The sequence below is a fragment of the Rutilus rutilus genome, assembly GCF_951802725.1.
Source record: "Rutilus rutilus genome assembly, chromosome: 2".
Taxonomy (NCBI): domain Eukaryota; kingdom Metazoa; phylum Chordata; class Actinopteri; order Cypriniformes; family Leuciscidae; genus Rutilus; species Rutilus rutilus.
Window position 1 is genome coordinate 16,997,697 of NC_140210.1, and position 19,201 is coordinate 17,016,897.

Below are 19,201 nucleotides of genomic sequence, written 5' to 3' on the forward strand. Positions count from 1 at the left end.
AAATCTCACTTATGAGCTTTTTTGTCATTTTTGAGCTTGATAGCCAATGGTCACTATCCACATTATATGGAAAAGAGCAGCATAAAGATTCTGTTTAACTTCTTATTTTGTGGTTCACATCTTACAGGCTTGGAATGACATGAGAAAGAGTAAACGGTGAAAAAATGACAATTCTAAGAAATGTACATAAAAACACACACACAAAATAGTAAACTTGCTTTTGACAAGCTTTCATTCACAGCCTCAAACCAGACACACACTGTGCTGCGTTTACCTAGATCACACTCCAGTGAAGTGAAAAGTACAAACACACAAAAACCTCTCTGCCAACACACTTCAGTCAAATTGAAAACCACACATACCACATGAGTGCACCATATCCACTACACTAGGCCAAAACACACACACCAAACCACACTGAGGAGACCAGCAAGCTACACATGTAACGCTTTGAATGTGTCCTACTGACCGTTCTCTTCTGGTGAGCCCAGTGATGCGCTGTCCTGTGACAACGTGGTCCAGCTGGACTCCTCATCACTGTGTGGAAGGTTCTGGATGCGGTTTAGTGCCCGGTCTGTCTTGGCTCCCGTCCGTGGTCGGTCTTTTTTTGTCTCCGGTGAGGAAGAGGAAGATGAAGAGCCGACAGACAGGAGGGGCGTGTCCTCGGGACTGTGCGGTTTCTGTGGAGACGAGGGGCAGGGATTCTTCTCTTTCTCCAGCAAAGGCTTAGTGATATCCTCATCCTGCACATCAGGCAGTTCGTATGACAGGTCATCCAGGCATGACTCTAGGAAACTCTTGGTCTTAAGGAGCTCGGGGGACTTCCTGTCTGAAACAATCTCAGTTTTCTCAGACAGAATGAGCAGGTCGTCACAATACTCCACATGATCCTCCTCATTAGATTCATCATCAACCAACTCATTTACATCCTCGTCAACAAGCTCGTTGTTGGTGTCAAAGTCACTGTGAACGTCGTCAACAATAGACTCACTGTCGAGGCTTAATTCCTCAACGTTCCTCAACTCATCATTGATGTTGAGCTCTGATTCGCCAGTTGTGTTTCCATCTTCGTCTTCTTCTGTGGTGTTCTTGTTGTGATCCTCTCGCTCCGCAGCTTTACGTAACTGATTTGCACCATTTTTGGCCAGTTTAGGGTTGGCAGTAGTCGCTGAAGATGACGACGGTGGCGTCACGCCTTCGCCGAGTCCCATCGCACTCTGAATGCTTGTGAGTGCGTACTTCTTCCGGCACTTCGGAGGCGTGGCCTGGCCTTGTTTGATGACATCACCACTTAGCAGTTGGTTGTGTGAGGAACGCAGGCTTAGGGAAGTGGGCGGAGTTGCAGAGGGCCCGTTGCGATTGGCTACGTCCACAGAGGGGGATGGGTTACGTGGTGAGGGCACGCAGACTGACATCATGGCTAAAGTGAGAAAGAATGAAAAGCAGTCAAAATCATACTTATATATTCAACAGTGCATTCAACAATAGAAAAGCAAATGCAAAAGGTTAACAATCTAAGCAGAATTCTCCATAATTTTTAGGTCGAGACTCGAGTGCCTTTGTCGAACTAAAGCTGAATTTTGGAACTAATCGAACTAAAGCTGCATTTTGGAAAAGCTTAAAGCCCTTGTTTTTAGTCCCGTGGTTCATTGACAGATGAGTAGGTTGCCCTTCGCTGTTGGTCAGGACATGTCAAGACAGATTAGGTGTAAACAGGGTAAAAAAAAAAAATTTAAGCAATGCAAAAACAATTAAAATGTGGATCACATGATTTATGATCTTCACAATGTGAAGGAATATAATAAAATGATAATACTGCAGATTGATTCAACACTATGACTGAATCTGCATTGACGTTCATGAAAAGCTTATTTGTCTTTGCTCAAGCAGCTCTGCACACTGTGCTGCTTCTGTACTACCAAACTGAATTACCACATTTAAAATCAACTTAATCTGGCGGGAACTGAATGTGATTTTAGCTGATTTACAACTCAGTGCTTCATACTATGATGCGATTGGGTGGAAAATTAAATCAGGTTCATGCCAAAAGATGAGATGATTTTTACTAACGCTCAAAGAGCAGATTCAGAGCCAGTGCATTTACTAGGAAAGAGGATGTAACTAATCACACAGTAATCTGACATTTTATAAGACAGATGAACACAGACAGGGCTCCAGATTGAGTAAAACATTTTTTTAGATTTAATTTAAAATCTAGTCACCACCATTGGCAACAGTAGGGAACAGTATATGCCTCCAAATTAATTTAATCAAATAACAACTTGTGATGAGTCAGGAATCATACTTATTCAGTGAATCATTTAGAGCTGTTACAGAATTAACAACTGATTTCCTCACTGAACTGTAAGTCATGTTTGGTTGTGTGTGTCCAATATTAAATTGACTGAGAAGAACTGGGAATGTGTACTTTAAAGGGATACTCCACTTTTTTCGGAAATATGCTCATTTTACATCTCCCCCAGAGTTAAACAGTTGAGTTTTACCGTTTTAGAATCCATTCAGCCGAACTCCGGGTCTGACGGTACCACTTTTAGCATAGCTTAGCACAGATCATTGATTCTGATGAGTCCAGTAGCATTTCTTTCAAAATGACCAAAGAGTTTCAATATTTTTCCTATTTAAAACTTGACTCTTCTGTAGTTAAACCGTGTACTAAGATCGACGGAAAATGAAAAGTTGCGATTTTCTAAGCCTATATGACTAGGAACTACTCTCATTCCAGCGTAATAATCAAGGAACTGTGCGGCTGTACCATGAGTGCAGCAGGCGTAATGATATGACGCAGCGCCTGAAAATAGGTCTAATAGGTTAGACAAACTTAGTCCCGGTCACGTTGGAAGAAGTTACCGAGCTGGGGACTATTTTCAGGCGCTGCGTCATATCATTACGCCTGCTGCACCCATGGTACAGCCGCACAGTTCCTTGATTATTACGCTGGAATGAGAGTAGTTCCTAGCCATATAGGCTTAGAAAATCGCAACTTTTCATTTTCCGTCGATCTTAGTACACGGTTTAACTACAGAAGAGTCAAGTTTTAAATAGGAAAAATATTGAAACTCTTTGGTCATTTTGAAAGAAATGCTACTGGACTCCTCAGAATCAATGATCTGTGCTAAGCTATGCTAAAAGTGGTACCGTCAGACCCGGAGTTCGGCTGAATGGATTCTAAAACGGTAAAACTCAACTGTTTAACTCTGGGGGAGATGTAAAATGAGCTTATTTCCGAAAAAAGTGGAGTATCCCTTTAAGTTTGTCAGTCCATTTACTGACATGGTAATATAAAAACAATTAAAGATACAGATTCACAATAGTAATAAAACATTTTTTTTATTCTATAAACATTTAAAATTGCAACTGAATATGTTGGTTGTTGTCTAGCATAGTGAGACAAAAAATTGAAGGTTGAATTGACCTTGTTTGGGAATAACACTGTTAGACAATGTTGGATCAATGCAACATTGGATTTTTTTTAAGCAGGCAAAAATATTCAACCATTCATGCAACGGGTGTGTAAAATGGCAATTAACAAAAGCAATTAGTCTCCTAAAAGATTGATTTCAATAGCCATTGGCTCCCTAGTTGATGCACAAATCATGTCCTGACACAGAGGGCTGTCTGACCTTGTACAGGTTTTCTTGTTGAGCCAGAGAATGTGCCAATGTAAATCTGCAACAACAACAACAAAAATAATAATACAATTATCTTCTTTGATCATTCGCAGACCGTCCACAAACACACAAGCAAAGGTAGCACAGTATGATTTAAATATATGCTGTAACTTTTATGCATTTATTCACAATTACAAATGTGCAGCTTCAATGTTAGTTTTGAAAAGCACAACGCATAATATCTGTATAAAATCAAAGGTTAATACAAACATTCAATGAGCAGGCAGTCATATACTCACCAGGGAGCTGAGGATTGTGGGTATTTCCACAGAGCCTCCTGGGCCATGGTGTAGAATCAGCGCATCATCAAGGTTTTGGCCAATCAGCACCAGCTGAGTATATCACCATGGAAGCACTCAAGAAATATGTTCTGAACACAATAATACAAAATATGATCAGAAAATACTAGATAGCATATGTGCATTTTTACTTAATGCATTTTCACTACACCCATCCCTCAGCTAAGGTTAGTGATGTGTGAGTGCGTGTATCTTCCGAGACATCTCCTACTGTGCGTGTAAACAGCATGGGGTGGAAATATGCATCTGGAGCACAATGACAAAAATAACTGTCAGGGTGGAGACACAAACAGAAACACACACTCAATCTCAAGGGGAATCACCTAACCGAGTGGTGAATATGAATGATATAATTTTTCACTGCACAGATCAAAGGACATACATGTCTAAACATTATAAGGCGATTCATCAAGTATTTGTGATGATTTGGGTAAAAATATAACGATTTTAATCTAGGCATGGGGAGGGGTGGGCTGAACCCAGCCAAATGTCTGCCTTGCCCACCCAATCAGAATTTAGGCACAGATATGATTTGAGAAAGTTGTATGTTGGTAAGTTTGATGAAGGGCTGTAGAATTCCCCAACCAATCAAAAAATAACACCAGGAAATTACTGTCTTTTTCTTTTATTAGCTGAAAGTGTGTAACGGAAAAAGCAGAGGCTGGCGATCACACAAGTGAAAACGGGCAGAAAAATGTGTGTGCTATTAAGGTAGGTATAACAGGGAGTTTAATGTATCTTCATGAATATGCATCTTAATATTTACTTGTAAATATGAATATACATTATATGAATATACATTTTTATAGCTCTGAATGATTTTGAAGTGTCATTTGGCCGCCGGGATAACCTGGCTTCTCTGGAGACTCCCCTGCTTCGCACAGTTCGCAGTTAATGATATGCTAAATCCCGCCCGCCTGTTGACGTGATTGGTTACAAGGTAATTTGTGATGTAAGAAACACCAGTTGACGCGTCTTTTTTTTCACTGCAGTTTTAAGGAGAAAATACTCAGCAATGGTTTTGACTTATGACTTTGCACATGGTTTGTCTTAAAGCATATTAAAAACACCACATAGACATATAAACAACATTAAAAACTTGGTCTTTAGGTTTCCTAAAGAGTGTTTTAGTATGCTAGCTTCACGATCCTTCCCCGTCTCATGACTAATGAGTATAGGTGCTGTGACATTTCGGTGAAATCTCAAAGACAGAAAGCAGCTTTCAGTTGGTCTGTTGCAAAGTCTGTGTCTGAAAGTCTTTCGCCCTCATGTGACATTTGCAATTGAGTGGATTCCTATTGAAAAGGTTATTGTCCACAAAAATTCACTAAACAATGCTAAATGTGACTGCACCTTATAAATGATAAGATAGATATTTTAATAGATTGAGCACCTCTCACTTAAATTTCATGAAAATTCACATTTCAATGATTCCACTCATTCACTCTGATTCATTCAACAGTTAGTTTGAGGCATTACTGAAATGTATCCTGAAGTCTCTGCATGCCATTTGGATTCAAATGTTTGTGTGTGTATGTGTGCATGTGTAAAAACGTTTTACTATTAATTACTACACGTTTTAATGCTGCGTATAAATGATTCAATATCATTCTTCTTTGTTCTGCTTAATGAAAAACTGTGAAAAATCTGCCTAGAAGATCTGTAAGATCCCGATACAGATTTTTTTTTTACTGTATTCACTTTGTTGATATGGTTTCTCTAACTGAACAAATTACATTTTAAGTCATTTCAGAGCAAATACATAAATAATAAGATATACTGCTATTGCATGTCATCAAATATCTGAAAAATATTAAGATATTTTTATATCGCCCAAGTGTTTGTTAATAAGGATGGGGAGAGGAAAAACAGATACAGACAGATACAGAGTGAAAGAAAGACAGATAAGTGCTGAGATTTTGATTTGGTTTGCCATTTTGTATCCATGCATAACAAAGAACCAAAAACAAACAGAAGTAGAGCAGTTCAGTGTGTGTGAGAGTGTGGTGAGCTTTAATTAGAGATGTCAAAGCGGTGGCTAACCTCCATAAGATCCCGCTTTCATAACCATGCATCTCTCTCTCATTCAGGAAGCTGCCGCACTCATGACCTTAAAGAAAGACTGTGTGTGTGTGTTTGAGTACATGAATTGAACCTGATCACAGTAATTGACCCTTCGACTAAACTCTGCGCTCCTTGTTTACTGTTGTACGCTGCAGGCAAGCTTTACAGAACTACCCATAAGAATCAAGTAAAGATTTCAGTGAACACTAGCGTGGTTTTCTGTAAAATACGCTCATAAAACATTTGAGCTGGAATGAAGTGTGAGATTGCAAAGCAATTTTTATCTGCTTCTAATATGTTTACATCAGATTTCAAAAATGAAAACTATGCCATAGTTTACTCATCCTAATCCATAAGACTTTTGAATATTCTCTCATCATTTTTGTCCCTCAATTGAAAGTATATATAAACATATCAAAAAGTAAAAAAAAATACATCATAAAAAGTAATTATGTGAATTGAGCGGTTTAATCGAATTCGGGCATGCTGAAAAGACATTATTCAGGCTATTAGTCGTATAAAAACATTTATCAATTCACATGCATAGAGCTTATGCGATATCTTTTTGTACTTGCATGAAGGATGGACTATTCAAAGAGTCTGTTTCTCACACAAAGCGACTGAATGGCTTCAGAAGACTTGGAACACACCAAATGCTGACTATTTTCATGGCAGGCCTACTTTTATAGTGCTTTTTATTTTTGTCTTTTTTGAGGTTGGAATTAATAAATCGACACCACTTTCTTTCTATAGAAAAGATCAGCTATGCTATTTTGCTTAACATTTTGTACTAACAAAGAAAATAATGACATATGGGTGATGGTGATGACAGTTTTAATTGTGTGTCAACTATTCCTTTCAAAACAAATAATGCAATTCACAATCTATAAAAATAAAACCTTTCAAAGCTCTATTGTTTGGAAAATTGTTCCCGCTATTGTTCCCTGGAATGTGTGTTACGGAATACTATTGCAGCAACTGACAATACAGAGAGGACAGACTCCATCTTCACAGAACTGCAGCCAGATTACACACACACAAAACAACAGAATGAAATACACTTTATAGCTCAGTTCTTTTCCACCCCTAACTTCACTTAAATAAATGAATTCTGCAGCAACCTAGAACAGACAGAGTTTGGCGTCTGGACACAACAGCTATAATCATAACACACACACACACACACACACACACACACCCTCAAATCCAGTTTTTACAGGGAGTTTAAAAAAAAAAGGAATGTGAGGGAAAACTGAAGAATTCTAGGCATGTCATTTTCAGAAGTCTTTAATTAACCATCTGAGAAAAACACATCACACCCCTTTCTCTTACACACACACACACACACGTGCTCGCACGCACACACACACACCTGTATTTCTGCAGGTAGAGGTGCTTTTCACATTCAGTTGAGGTTCTTACCTGCAAAACAGAGAAAAAGGCCGTTAGTTTGAGAATTCACATTAAGTCTATAGAAATAATATTAGACAGAAATGCCAAAAATGCACAACACAAACTCTGACTGACAGTTTTAGCAGCTGAAAATAAAATGTTAAACAAACCACACAGAACAGAAGTAAATATGACCTGCTAAATTATCCAACTGTGCAAATAAAAAACAGAGAGCACAGTTCTGCGAAGCACATCCCGCTGAGGGCGAGAGAAAGCGAGAGAGAGACGCTTGTGCTCACAAACACACAGACTGGTTAGATTAAAGGCTTTTATTTAGCTGCAGAAACAGGGAGGAACATGTACAGTCGGAGTAAACTGCTGCTCATAACTGCATCCAAAAGTGCCATAAAAGAGCATCCATTCAGTGTCGTGGAAAAAACAAGCAAACAAAGACTACAGTTTTTCTGAATTGCTAAAACACTAAACCCCATTCTCTGAACCAAATTCTCAATAGTCTAAACCAATTTGTCGAATAAATCACTCTTTCTGTAAAACATTAAACAAGTTCAGGTAGTTACAACACTGTTTGCAAATCTCATTCACTTTTTTTTTCAAAACTCTAAACACATTCTCACTCACTAAAACACATTTTGCACTGTGATGCACTTATGTTTCAAAATGCTAAACACAGGTAGGCGAAAGTTAAGCACAAATGCAACACAGTGGTCATCGTTTACACACAACGACTCAAAATTGTTCACACTTATTTCTAATGATGTGACCAAACCAACTGTGCATAATACAAGTCAGTTCAGAGTCCCAACATTTATTCAAAATGTTGCACTGAATGTTGATACCAACAATGGATGGAAACAATATAAGAGGGAGAGAAGGAAGAGGATGAGTAAGAGGAGGTGAACAAGCAGGAAGAGGATGAGGATGAGGAAGAGCAGGTGTGGAGAATGTTGTCAAGGCTGGATCTGGCTTTAGGGTTTTCCCCTTTGCCTGCAGAGACGACATTGTCTGAGATATGAATAAACTCCTCCGGCCGGACCCAACATGAAGACCTGATGCTGAAGCAGAATAAAATCTCTCTCACTGACCTTGATTTTGCAGTTGCACAACTCTTCTGAGTGTACTTTACTGTAACATGCTTTTCATTTAGAGTTTTTTACTGTAACCTTTTTGGCTTTTGCAGTTGGGTCACTGTATTTTCACAGTATGCAAGTGGTGAATATACAAACATGCGATAAGGCCTACTATTCAATATTCAGTACAATACTATACTTGCAGTGAATATAGTATATAATTTATTCACCTTACTACTGTAAGTTGTCATTACTATATTTTTTTATTTAATTGCAAAATGTGTTTACTTTATTACAATATACTTTTTTTCCTGTAACTGCATGCTTTGGATTCTGTGTTCTCCATTTTCTGATGTAGTGTCTAATGAATGATCTGTAGTGTTTATAATTTTGACTCGCTGTGTGTATGATCTGAGAGCATTGTTTGATTTTGAGCACAGATGAAATGGTTTTGAGGCAATTGTTTGATTTTGCCAGAAGAGTCAGCGGTTCTGTGGATGTGGTTTGAAAATTTGGTTTTGTGTTTAAGGTTTTGAGAAAGTGAGTAATGGTTTCAAGAAATGTGTTTTAGCAATTCAGAAAAACTGTAAAACACTATTAAAACGCACAAAAAACACATACACAAACACAGATGAATGCTGGGAAAGAAGCAATTTGAGATCACATTTCAGAGAGGAGAAATCTTGCACACACACACTCAGGCTTCATATCAAAGACTTGCTTTCCAGCACATTGCACTGTGAAAACAGCTGCCAAATGACAGAGAAGAAAAGAGGGAGGAAAAGAGAGCGAGATAGTGAGAACGAGTGCAAAAGGCAACAGAGAGGAAAAGAAGAAAGAGAAAACCCACAGCACTATGGGTTTCCATCAACATCTGTATAAACAATCTGTGTGCATACTAGAAGCTTTGAGTCAGTTTGTACTTCCTTCAACACACATACACGTTTACCTTGCTACCTGATTTACCTTTCTTTCTTTTTTTTTTATGTACTCTTAAATTTGCCAATAGGGTTACAGCTTATTGCCATAGAAGTACATAAACGAACCTAGAACAAATACTCTGATCAGAAGAACAAACATCAAGAACATTTTTAATCTGAAAAGAATCACATAGCCAACGAAATAACCTGGATCTGAGTTCTGAATATGGAGAGGGTTTTTTAAAAAAGACCCAAGTAATCCTAAATGTGTTTTCTCATGTTTTAGATGAGATTTCATCAGTTACAAAAAAGATTGACCAAAATAATAATTCAGAGTAATTCAAAATCATTCAAAAGTCAGAGATTCCAATATCACATCTCTCAAACATTTCTCATTAAAGTCTCCCAGAATAGCTATGCTATTCACATACATTTTATAACTAGGTAATACTTTACTATAAGATATCATTCATTAACATTAGATAATTCTTTATGAAATGAAGTTCCAAACGTAGGTTCGGGAGGAGCCTAACATTCGGTCCTGTCAATCATCATTACGAGCATACTATATAAGCAGCAGACACTGCATCATCACATTGAGAAATACTCCTCCTTCCCGCCTCCTCCTCTAATTCTTTCTTTCCTCCTATGGGGGGGGTTAAATCGGAGTTCGAGCCGAGCCTCAGGTTCGAACGTCCTCCAAGGACAGCAAACCAAGTTAGTTTACAATTAACCTTTAAGGCTGAATGGGCAGGTGAACTAGTGAAATATATACATTACACTAGATTACATTAATACATCTGACAGCCACTTTTATCTGAAGCTATTTAAATTATTCATTGTATTGTATTGTATTGTATTGTATTATTCTGTACATTTTATCAGTTCATGCATTCCCTGGGAATCAAACCCAATGACCTCACTATCGCTTCTTTACTGTTCGAGCTACAGGACTGATATGGACTAACAATGAGCAACACATTTCTTCAGCATTTCTTCATCTTTGTTCATGTTAGTCAATAGAAACACAATTGTTCATTGTTTTTTCATGTTAGTTCAAAGTGCATTAAACAGATACGACCTTCAATATCAATGAATTCAGAAAGTATTGTTTATTGTTAGTTCATTTTAACAAAGTTAACATGTTAACAAATGGAACCACAGTAAAGTGTTATCTGTAACTCTTTAATCAACAATAGTCTCATTTAGGTCTGTTTTTACTTCTATTTTAGGAGACACATCTGACACAAAGGTGATGAATGAAACAGGCTATCACTGAAGTCCCCTGAGACCCCAAAAGGCCAGGTTGAGATGCCTTAATAGTGTGTTGAAACTTTGATTATGGTAATGAACATGACATTTCCAAAACCAGCTCAAAGCAATTGACCAATCAGAGTACATTGCGCTTTTCGGAAGGAGGGGCTTCATAGAGACCGGAACTAAACAGGGCTGTGTTTCCCAAAAGCATAGTAAGCCGCCTAAGTTAATCGTAGAGACTATTGGTGGCAATTGTTCTACGATCAACTTAAGCTTACGATGCTTTTGAGGAATGTAGCCCAGAGCGTTACTGACAGACTGGGAAGAGAGGTGCTGCAACAATGTGAAATATGTGAAAAATAATGTATATTTTGAATTTGAACATTCAAGCATGATAACCTATTCTAGCAGACCCCAAAAACAAAATCAAGACTTTGTAAAAGGGCATATTAGGTCATCTTGAAGCTAATTAGAATGACTACAAGAAATGTTGTTGTAGGAAAGTTTCAGAAACTTGTCCCCAATAGTACAGCTGCAGTAGGTCAGAAATGCACATGCAGCACTTCAGCTAATAGTCCATATCTTCTGTGCCGCCGCTGATCAGAGAAGAAAATGCTGACATACGTCAAACACAGCTGAGATGAAGGCTGCACTGATACTGCTCATATGAAGAGTGACAAGTATGCATAGATTATATCATTCCCTAATAACCACCCCAAGATTAAACATGATGAACCACCATAAATCAACGCTGTCACGCCACACAAACACACAGCTAAAGGTTATGTGAGAATATGATGAGGAATATTCCTGACCGACTTTGTTGTGGAGGGAATACTGTTTACACAAAGCAGCCAGCAATTTTGTTTTAAGATAATAATAATACTGATAATAATAATAATTCATGATTTAGCCTACTCACCCACAAGGCCACAACTTATTGTTAATGTTGTTTATGTTTTCTGTGAATGTCCAACATCCATGTTTTTTTTATTTTTTTTACACTAAGAAGATTTTGCCTACATTCTGGAAAAAGTATGCAGAATGTTAGTGCACGAGTCATATGGATTATTTTATTAAACTTTTTATACAGCTTTTACATCCTTTTTGAAACTGGAAAGCCTCAGTCCCTGTTCATTTGATACTGAATAAAAAATAGCAACCAGCACATTCTTTACAACAATAATTTTAACCATAAGAGAATAATCTAAATAATAATAAGTAAATAATGGCATCATTTTCATTAGTGGGTGAACTATCCCTTTAAGTGTATGAGAAATGTCTAAGATTTAGGGCAAGAAAGCAATGCAGAAGAAAAAAGGCACGTAGCCTGGCTCAGGAACACACACGGAGGAGCATTCTTGTCCCTCTCGCTGTGTGAGAGCCAGAGGCACAGCACAAGAGCTGAAAAGAGCCCCAAACTCATTTCCTGTTCCAGCAGCAGACAGGAATTGGGGGAGGGAGATGGTGGGCGTCACTAAAAAACAGTCCATCCTCCTCAAACATGATTGCCAAAGCCAAACATCTGGAGTGGGCTTTCTCTCTCTCACACCTACACACACACACACACACACACACACACACACATACACACGCACAAAGAGCATGAAGACATGCAACTAGTACAGCCCCGCACCACTTTGGATAATGTTTCAGTGATGTCATTATGGTGGTGGTGACATTCCACATCTCTTGTTCAGTGATGCCATGATCTTTGTGTGTTGCATTCAAAGACACCTCACATTCAATAGACACTGAATATCCCAACGTGTCACTTCTACCACTGTATCTCATAGGTGTGGGAACTGACTGGCTCAAGGTAAAGCAGGGCTCAACATTTTTTTCGGCTGGTTTGGACAACATTTTCATTAGCCACCATAAGAAAATTATATATTTTTCAGTAACATAATATACATGCACTTAAAAAATATATTATATTTTATTTTAGTGATATTTAAAGCAGTGGAACAACAAGGGAACAAAAAGGACAGTATAGATTTGTAACATTTTGTGTTGATCTTATAGTACTCACAAGGAGTTTTCACTAAAACCATATGGCATAGCTGTTTGTCTGGCATGACAGATCATCATCAGAATTTATTGTTTTAGGTTCGATATACTCGACCATTTCCAAAGATTTTTTGAAAGAAGTCTCTTATGATCAAAAACGGTAATATCGTGAAAAAATATTACTGTTCAAAATTACTGTTTTTTTGTTATATATTTTAAAATGGCATTTATTCCTGTGATGTCAATTCTGAATCTTCAGCACTATTACTGCAGTCTTCAGTCACATGATACTTCAGAAATCATTCTAATAGGTTGATTTAGTGCTCAAGAAACTATTATCAATCATGAAAAAAGTTGTACTTAATATTTTTGTGAAAGCCTTGATAAAAAAAAAATCAGGTTTCTTTGATACATATAAAGTTAAAAAAATAAACATTTTGTAACAATTTAAAAGTATTTGATCAATCAATAAAAAAAATAAAAAATTCTTTCAGAAGAAAAACCTACTAAACCCAAACAAATGTATATTTATTTCACTAGGCATAACAACATACCATCAAGCAGTAAAATGTATAGTATTGAAGATTGAAACTATATATTTTGTACGCCTTTAAAAAATATAGGTGCAGGATTCTTGTGACCTCACATAGATCCCAGAACATGAATAGAGTAGCCTGACGTCGTCATACTCAGATTCTAGTCAGAATGTGAACTTCCCGACCTAAAAATTTTGTGGGCGGGGCTAAGTTCGGCTGGCATCCAGGCTATGAATAGAGCGGATGGGCCACAACAATAAACATGACTTAGAAGCCATGAGAGCTTGAGACACACACACACACACACACACACACACACACACACACACACACACACACACACACACAACAAGGAAGTTGATAGCTAGACACAACAAAGACCTGGCCAGAAACATTGGGTGTTTGTGTGTGTGTGTGTGTGTGTGTGTGTGTGTGTGTGTGTGTGTGTGTGTGTGTGTGTGTGTGTGTGTGTGTGTGTGTGTGTGTGTGTGTGTGTGTGTGTGTGTGTATATAGAAATAAGCATGTTCTATAACAGCCAGCAGGATGAGTCCATTGTTCCCAGTCTTTCCTCTGAAAAACAGTTTTGCAAAATGCAAAAATGTGTTTGTTGACCTGTGGACATTAATTTTAAACTAAGCATTACCAAATCACAGCAAAGTCTCGATATTACATAAAACAGCTTATACAGGGCTTATCTCTCCCTCTCTCTCTATTTCATTTCTGTGAAACTCTGTAACTCCTGATCAGATTGTGCAGCAATATATTCGCACTAAGACCCATTAAAACCAGCAATCTGCAATTTAACAGGCCTTTGGCCAACAGATTTTTAGACAAGTCTGTAGGTTATTCAAAGTCGGAGTGTTGTACAATACATTCAACTACCCAGAGGCATGTTTCCCAAAAGCATTGTAAGCCAAGTTTGGTTGCGAGTTCTGTCGATAGCAACATACCAGTAGTTCAACGATTGAGTATTTCCCGAAACCATAGTCCCAATGAACTAGGGGTGGGAATCCCAAGGTACCTCACAATATGATACGATACACGATATATGGCTCACGATACCAGTATTGTCACGATACAGCAATTCTGCGATAATCAATATATTGCTAGAAAATCCTATAATGATACATCACGATATCTGCCTAAATATGAAAACAAAATGCATGCGAATTGGTTTTCTCTCTTTATTCAAGTCCAAACTGCTTTTCAGTCTGTAATTTAAATTGAACATTTCCAGTGAGATCAGGGTGATGGCGTTGCAAGTTGGCTTTGCATGTTTGTGGTTTTACCCGTGCACTTTACTTTTACCAGGCAGTTCTTGTATATCGCGGACTCTTTGTCGATTTTGTTTGTCCCATCAATGGTAAGCCAAAGTGGGTCCAGACTTTGGACTTTAACTCACACTGCTGTCCGCCATCCTGTTAAAATCCTCTTTTTCTTAGGGTTAACTTATGTTCACGTTTCCCTCATTCATGTCTTGACTCTTGAGCGCCACCACGAGGAGCCATGAAGTAGCGACGCTGGGATCAAGGAAATCTATTTAGAGCGCATTATTTCATTAATTAAAATATTGTTATTTGACGTCAGCGTATCAATTCTCGTATCGTACGGAGAAGGACAGCGATATCAATATTTTGTCCCACCTCTCTACAATGAACATTTGCAAACAACATTGCAAATTTGTTTGGTTGGAACTACAGCTCAACCTGAAGTTAGAATAGAGAAAAATGAAGAAAAAAATGAGCAAGCTAAAATGCAATATAATCTACATCTTTCATTTAATTTTATATGTATAAACACACACAAAACAATCGAGAACAAAAATAGCAAAGTAGTCCTCCACGTGTCATGTTTGTTATTTAAAATCTGACATTCATTCAATCTCGAGCTATATTTAATCTTGCAGAAGTTATTAAACGTATTAAAAGTTGTAAATAAAATAAAGATTACTGGAGTACATTTTACAAGAAAAAACTATTTCAATCTTTCTACTTAAAAATGTTACATTTAAATCAATGTGTTTCTTTGTGTAATTAATTGTGAAATTAACTGGCAATTTCTGAGTGAAAAATCTATCCAAGTAAATTGTACATCACTTTTTTTTTTCAGTGTACTCCACCACCTCCACATCATCAACAAAACTTCTATTATTGAAACAAAACGGTTCAAACGTTGGATGTGTGACATAGTTATGGTTTCGGGAAACAGTCGTGACTCACATTTAATTCAGTGGGATTTTTTTCTTTTCTTCAAGACCAATTAAACTGTCTACCACGTTCAAATAGGAAAAGTAACACAAAACAGTAAACTATGAATCAAATCTATGCATATATCAAATTGAAATTTGACTCAAAACCGAGAACCGAGATTGTGAACTCAAGAATCAATTCAAGCGTGAGGTACCAAAAGATTCCCAACCCTAGTACAGTAAAGCAGCTAGTTACGACGTTGATTGGAAAATGCACCTCAAATTGCAAAGTCATTATTTGAACAAATCCCTGTTTTAACCTGGTAATTTAGGATCTTTTGACTAAAGTAACCACCAGAAACTACTCAACAAACAAACTAAAGATAGCATAACGTCACCCTGGCAACCACCCAGAACACTCTAGCATTAATAAAACATCTTGATATTTCAGTGATCCTCTTGCTTTTGGCTTGTGATAGGTGAATATGAATTTACAGCAGCAGACATGACCGATGAGAAACACACACGCACACACACTCGCACCTTTGGACCCGTCAGGTTTGAGAGAGCATTGCTTTGAGGCATGAAAATTAGCATAAAAATTACCATCTGCTCCTGACAGCCTTGACAAAACATATACGCACGCACTCACATGCAGCTAAGAAATATTGGAAATGCAGATTTACTTTCATGTGCCTATGTAACCTGCATCTCACCTCATCATTCGTGTCAAAAAAAAACATAAAAGAAAAGAAACAAGATGGACGTTGACAGGGCTTGCGGACGGGAGAAGATTGACTAAGCGAGGAACTTTCTCGAAAATGAATGTGCAGCGTCTGCGTTTGTGCGTTTCACATCTCAGAGCGAGACGAAGACTGACACGATATCAAGGTCGAGCAAGGAGAGGCAGACAGAATAACATTCAAATTCATTCCGAAAAAAGTGAATAAATGTGTTTGCATTTCTCAAAAAAGCATGAAGAAACATAAGCCTGGCCGGCTCTCGACAGACATGCCAACACACAATCACTCTGAACAAACACACAGAGGAATGTGAGAGAGTGTGTACTCAGGCTTTGTGAAAACATCCACAGGAAATAGGAAGTGATGTCAGGCTTGTCAATAATTGTGACCATTCATTTCAAGGGGCCAGTGAATTATCAGGCAAGTCGGTGTTTTTAATTTAAAGTCAAGCAAATACTGCAACCCAATTCAATCACACATACAAACTTTTTTCACTATTTATATCTTCACCCACGTGATCGACAGAGACATCAGTCATAATCTTTCTTTATGAAAACAGACCACATGGTTGTCTGCTTCCAACAGCAACATAGAGTAAGAAAGAAAGGGGGAGAGAGGGACGGAGAGAACAGGGAGCAAGAAAGAACAATACAAGCCTCCTATTGTTACGCCGGGATAGAAAACAGGCGTAGGGACACACATGCACACACAGCGGGAATGAAACAGCACTTTCACAATCATGAGTCAAGCCCAAGGCAACTGTTGGTCAGATGAGAGGAGTGTGATAAGGTTACACACACACACACACCCCCACACACACATTAAGAATGACAGTGGGATTGTGGCATGATTTCACACCCCCTTTCTGTGGAAAGCAGGACTGATTTGGATGAATGATGAGTCTGGCTGCTCCCTCCTCAATTCCCTGAAGTTAATCTAAGGCCAACGTCCCACTAGACAATTTTTAAGCCGATTTTCAGTCTTAAGCTTTATTTACACAGCCATTTGAGAATCAGAGAGAGACGCATCTCTCTGATACGATCCAAACTTTTATTCAGCAAACGCAAAGCCACATATGGCAAATGTTCTGATTGAGCAGAAGGGAAATACGCAACCACACACATTAAAAGGGTAAATTTACTCCACGTATTGCATTATAATTCAGTCAATAGGTTATTACAATAGTGTATGTTAACATGGTACTCCTGCTTTAACTTCCCTGAGCTTCACGTTCATTTGATGCTCAATTGAGCAACTGAAATATGACAACCTGATAGGTAGCCTATTTGGAAAGAAATGACAGATATTTGGTCTAAAATGGTCACAAATGTAAACAAAAATGTAAAATATGCGACAGAGTCATTTAAAATCTAAACACTGTTGGTGACACTTGGGAAACAGTTGTGTGCATTCATATGTGGTTTCGTCAAATAACATCTTGTATGGTGGTTAATCTTTTGTTTCACAAACAAATGATATTTATTATTTTCAACTGACTCCCTCCATCCCGACCTCATGAGAAAATGCAAGTGTTTTACGTTTACCTCACACCCCTTAACCAAACCGTCAGTGGGGAGTAAGCACATCATATAAAAATGTAAATGAGATTGTACGAATTCATTAGCCTGGCTCCGCCCTCCTCCGTACTTCCGCTCAATTTCATTTTCCTTCAGTACTACGTCTGGGACTGCTGTATATTCTTAGGTTTCCAGAACCAAATTTTTTGTAGGACCAATCAGCGAATAGAGGGAGTGGCTGAGAACGATGACGTTGATGTGATCACACACATGACTAGCGTCGGCCAATAGTGAGCCTACGTGTGACGTACAACACACAGACGCGCTGCTTTATCAAGACTCGAGGAACAGAGAGAAGGAAATGAATAGTGGAATAAAGTCGTTTTTTTTTTTTTTTTTTTGCACAAAAAGTATTCTCGTCGCTTTATAAACTTTATAAAAGACAGACATCTTATTCTAAACATAATCCTCTGATCATTCGGACGACCACACGTTAGCGATTGGTTATGGCAGATCCTGAGTGACTCTGGGCAGATCCAATAGTTTTGAACTTTAACAGAGAACCCGCCTTCAAGGAAGTAAACGTTTCTCAATGGAGCGAGGCCAGACTCTCTGTACAAATGAAATGTACGAGAGTCTGGTAGAACCAGGCTACGAATTCATATGAATTCACCACCAATTTGTCAAAATGTAAAATATTTGCCATGAGAGTGTTGCTCCCTTACTGAACTGCAAATCATTTGATTTGACTTATTCAAAATGAACCAGGGATTGTTAAAGATATTCGCAACAGAGATTTGCTGTGATAAATGGTATTCTAAAAAAAAAAAAATCAACAAGAATTTATTCACAAAAATCACAATTTCAAACAAATGTTATTGCTCATTGTAAACTACTGAAAAAAAATTATTCAACTGTAATGTTTGCATTGATTATGTTTGGGAGTAAATAAAACCTACTAAGTAAATGATAGTTAAATTAGTAAATAGTATACAAGTAAATATACCTTATAGTTGAATATAAAATATAACTTTTTTAAACAGGCCGACAGTTCATACAAACCACAAGTGCAAAAAATAAATAAATAAATAATCAGGATCGCTACAATGACAGCATCAAATGAGAACTAAACCAATTCTGAACAGCCATCTTTATCAAACTATTATGTAACTTGTCAGCTAAAAAAAGTAATTTGGCTCCTAAATATTAAATTTGACCAAAATTAAGTTGTTTCAAAGTAGCCTATGGCTACTTTAGATTCACAAAATCAAAGTAGCCTAGCCTGCAAACTTAAGTTTACAACCTTCATTCAATTCCCGTAATAATGTAATCCTAAATGAACACTTCAGCAGGCTGCAGTAAAAGCACTATCCTGTAAAACAATATAACAGAGCAATAACCCAACAGTGCAGATGTACCGCTGTACTACATGCCATCAGCTGCAGTCTCTCCACAGCACCTCCCTCTCGGCCCCCTTCTCTCTCTCTCTCTCTACCC

At 37.9% G+C, this 19,201-nt stretch overlaps 1 protein-coding gene across 9 annotated transcripts in view; it reads right to left on the minus strand.

The window, feature by feature from the left end:
- apbb2b (amyloid beta (A4) precursor protein-binding, family B, member 2b) overlaps nt 1–19,201 on the minus strand; it is a 54,776-nt gene that overhangs the window by 26,532 nt on the left and 9,043 nt on the right. For 7 of the 9 annotated variants that reach the window (XM_084402997.1, XM_084402996.1, XM_084402995.1 and 4 more), the window contains exons 2-5: nt 7,425–7,474; nt 3,929–4,059; nt 3,642–3,687; nt 470–1,420 (exon numbers count right to left, since the gene is read on the minus strand). In XM_084402997.1, the coding sequence (XP_084259123.1) occupies nt 470–1,418 (949 nt within the window). In that variant the 5' untranslated portion in view covers nt 1,419–1,420; nt 3,642–3,687; nt 3,929–4,059; nt 7,425–7,474. The remainder of the gene's footprint in view (nt 1–469; nt 1,421–3,641; nt 3,688–3,928; nt 4,060–7,424; nt 7,475–19,201) is intronic. The other 2 variants (XM_084402993.1, XM_084402990.1) reach the window with 1 other exon arrangement.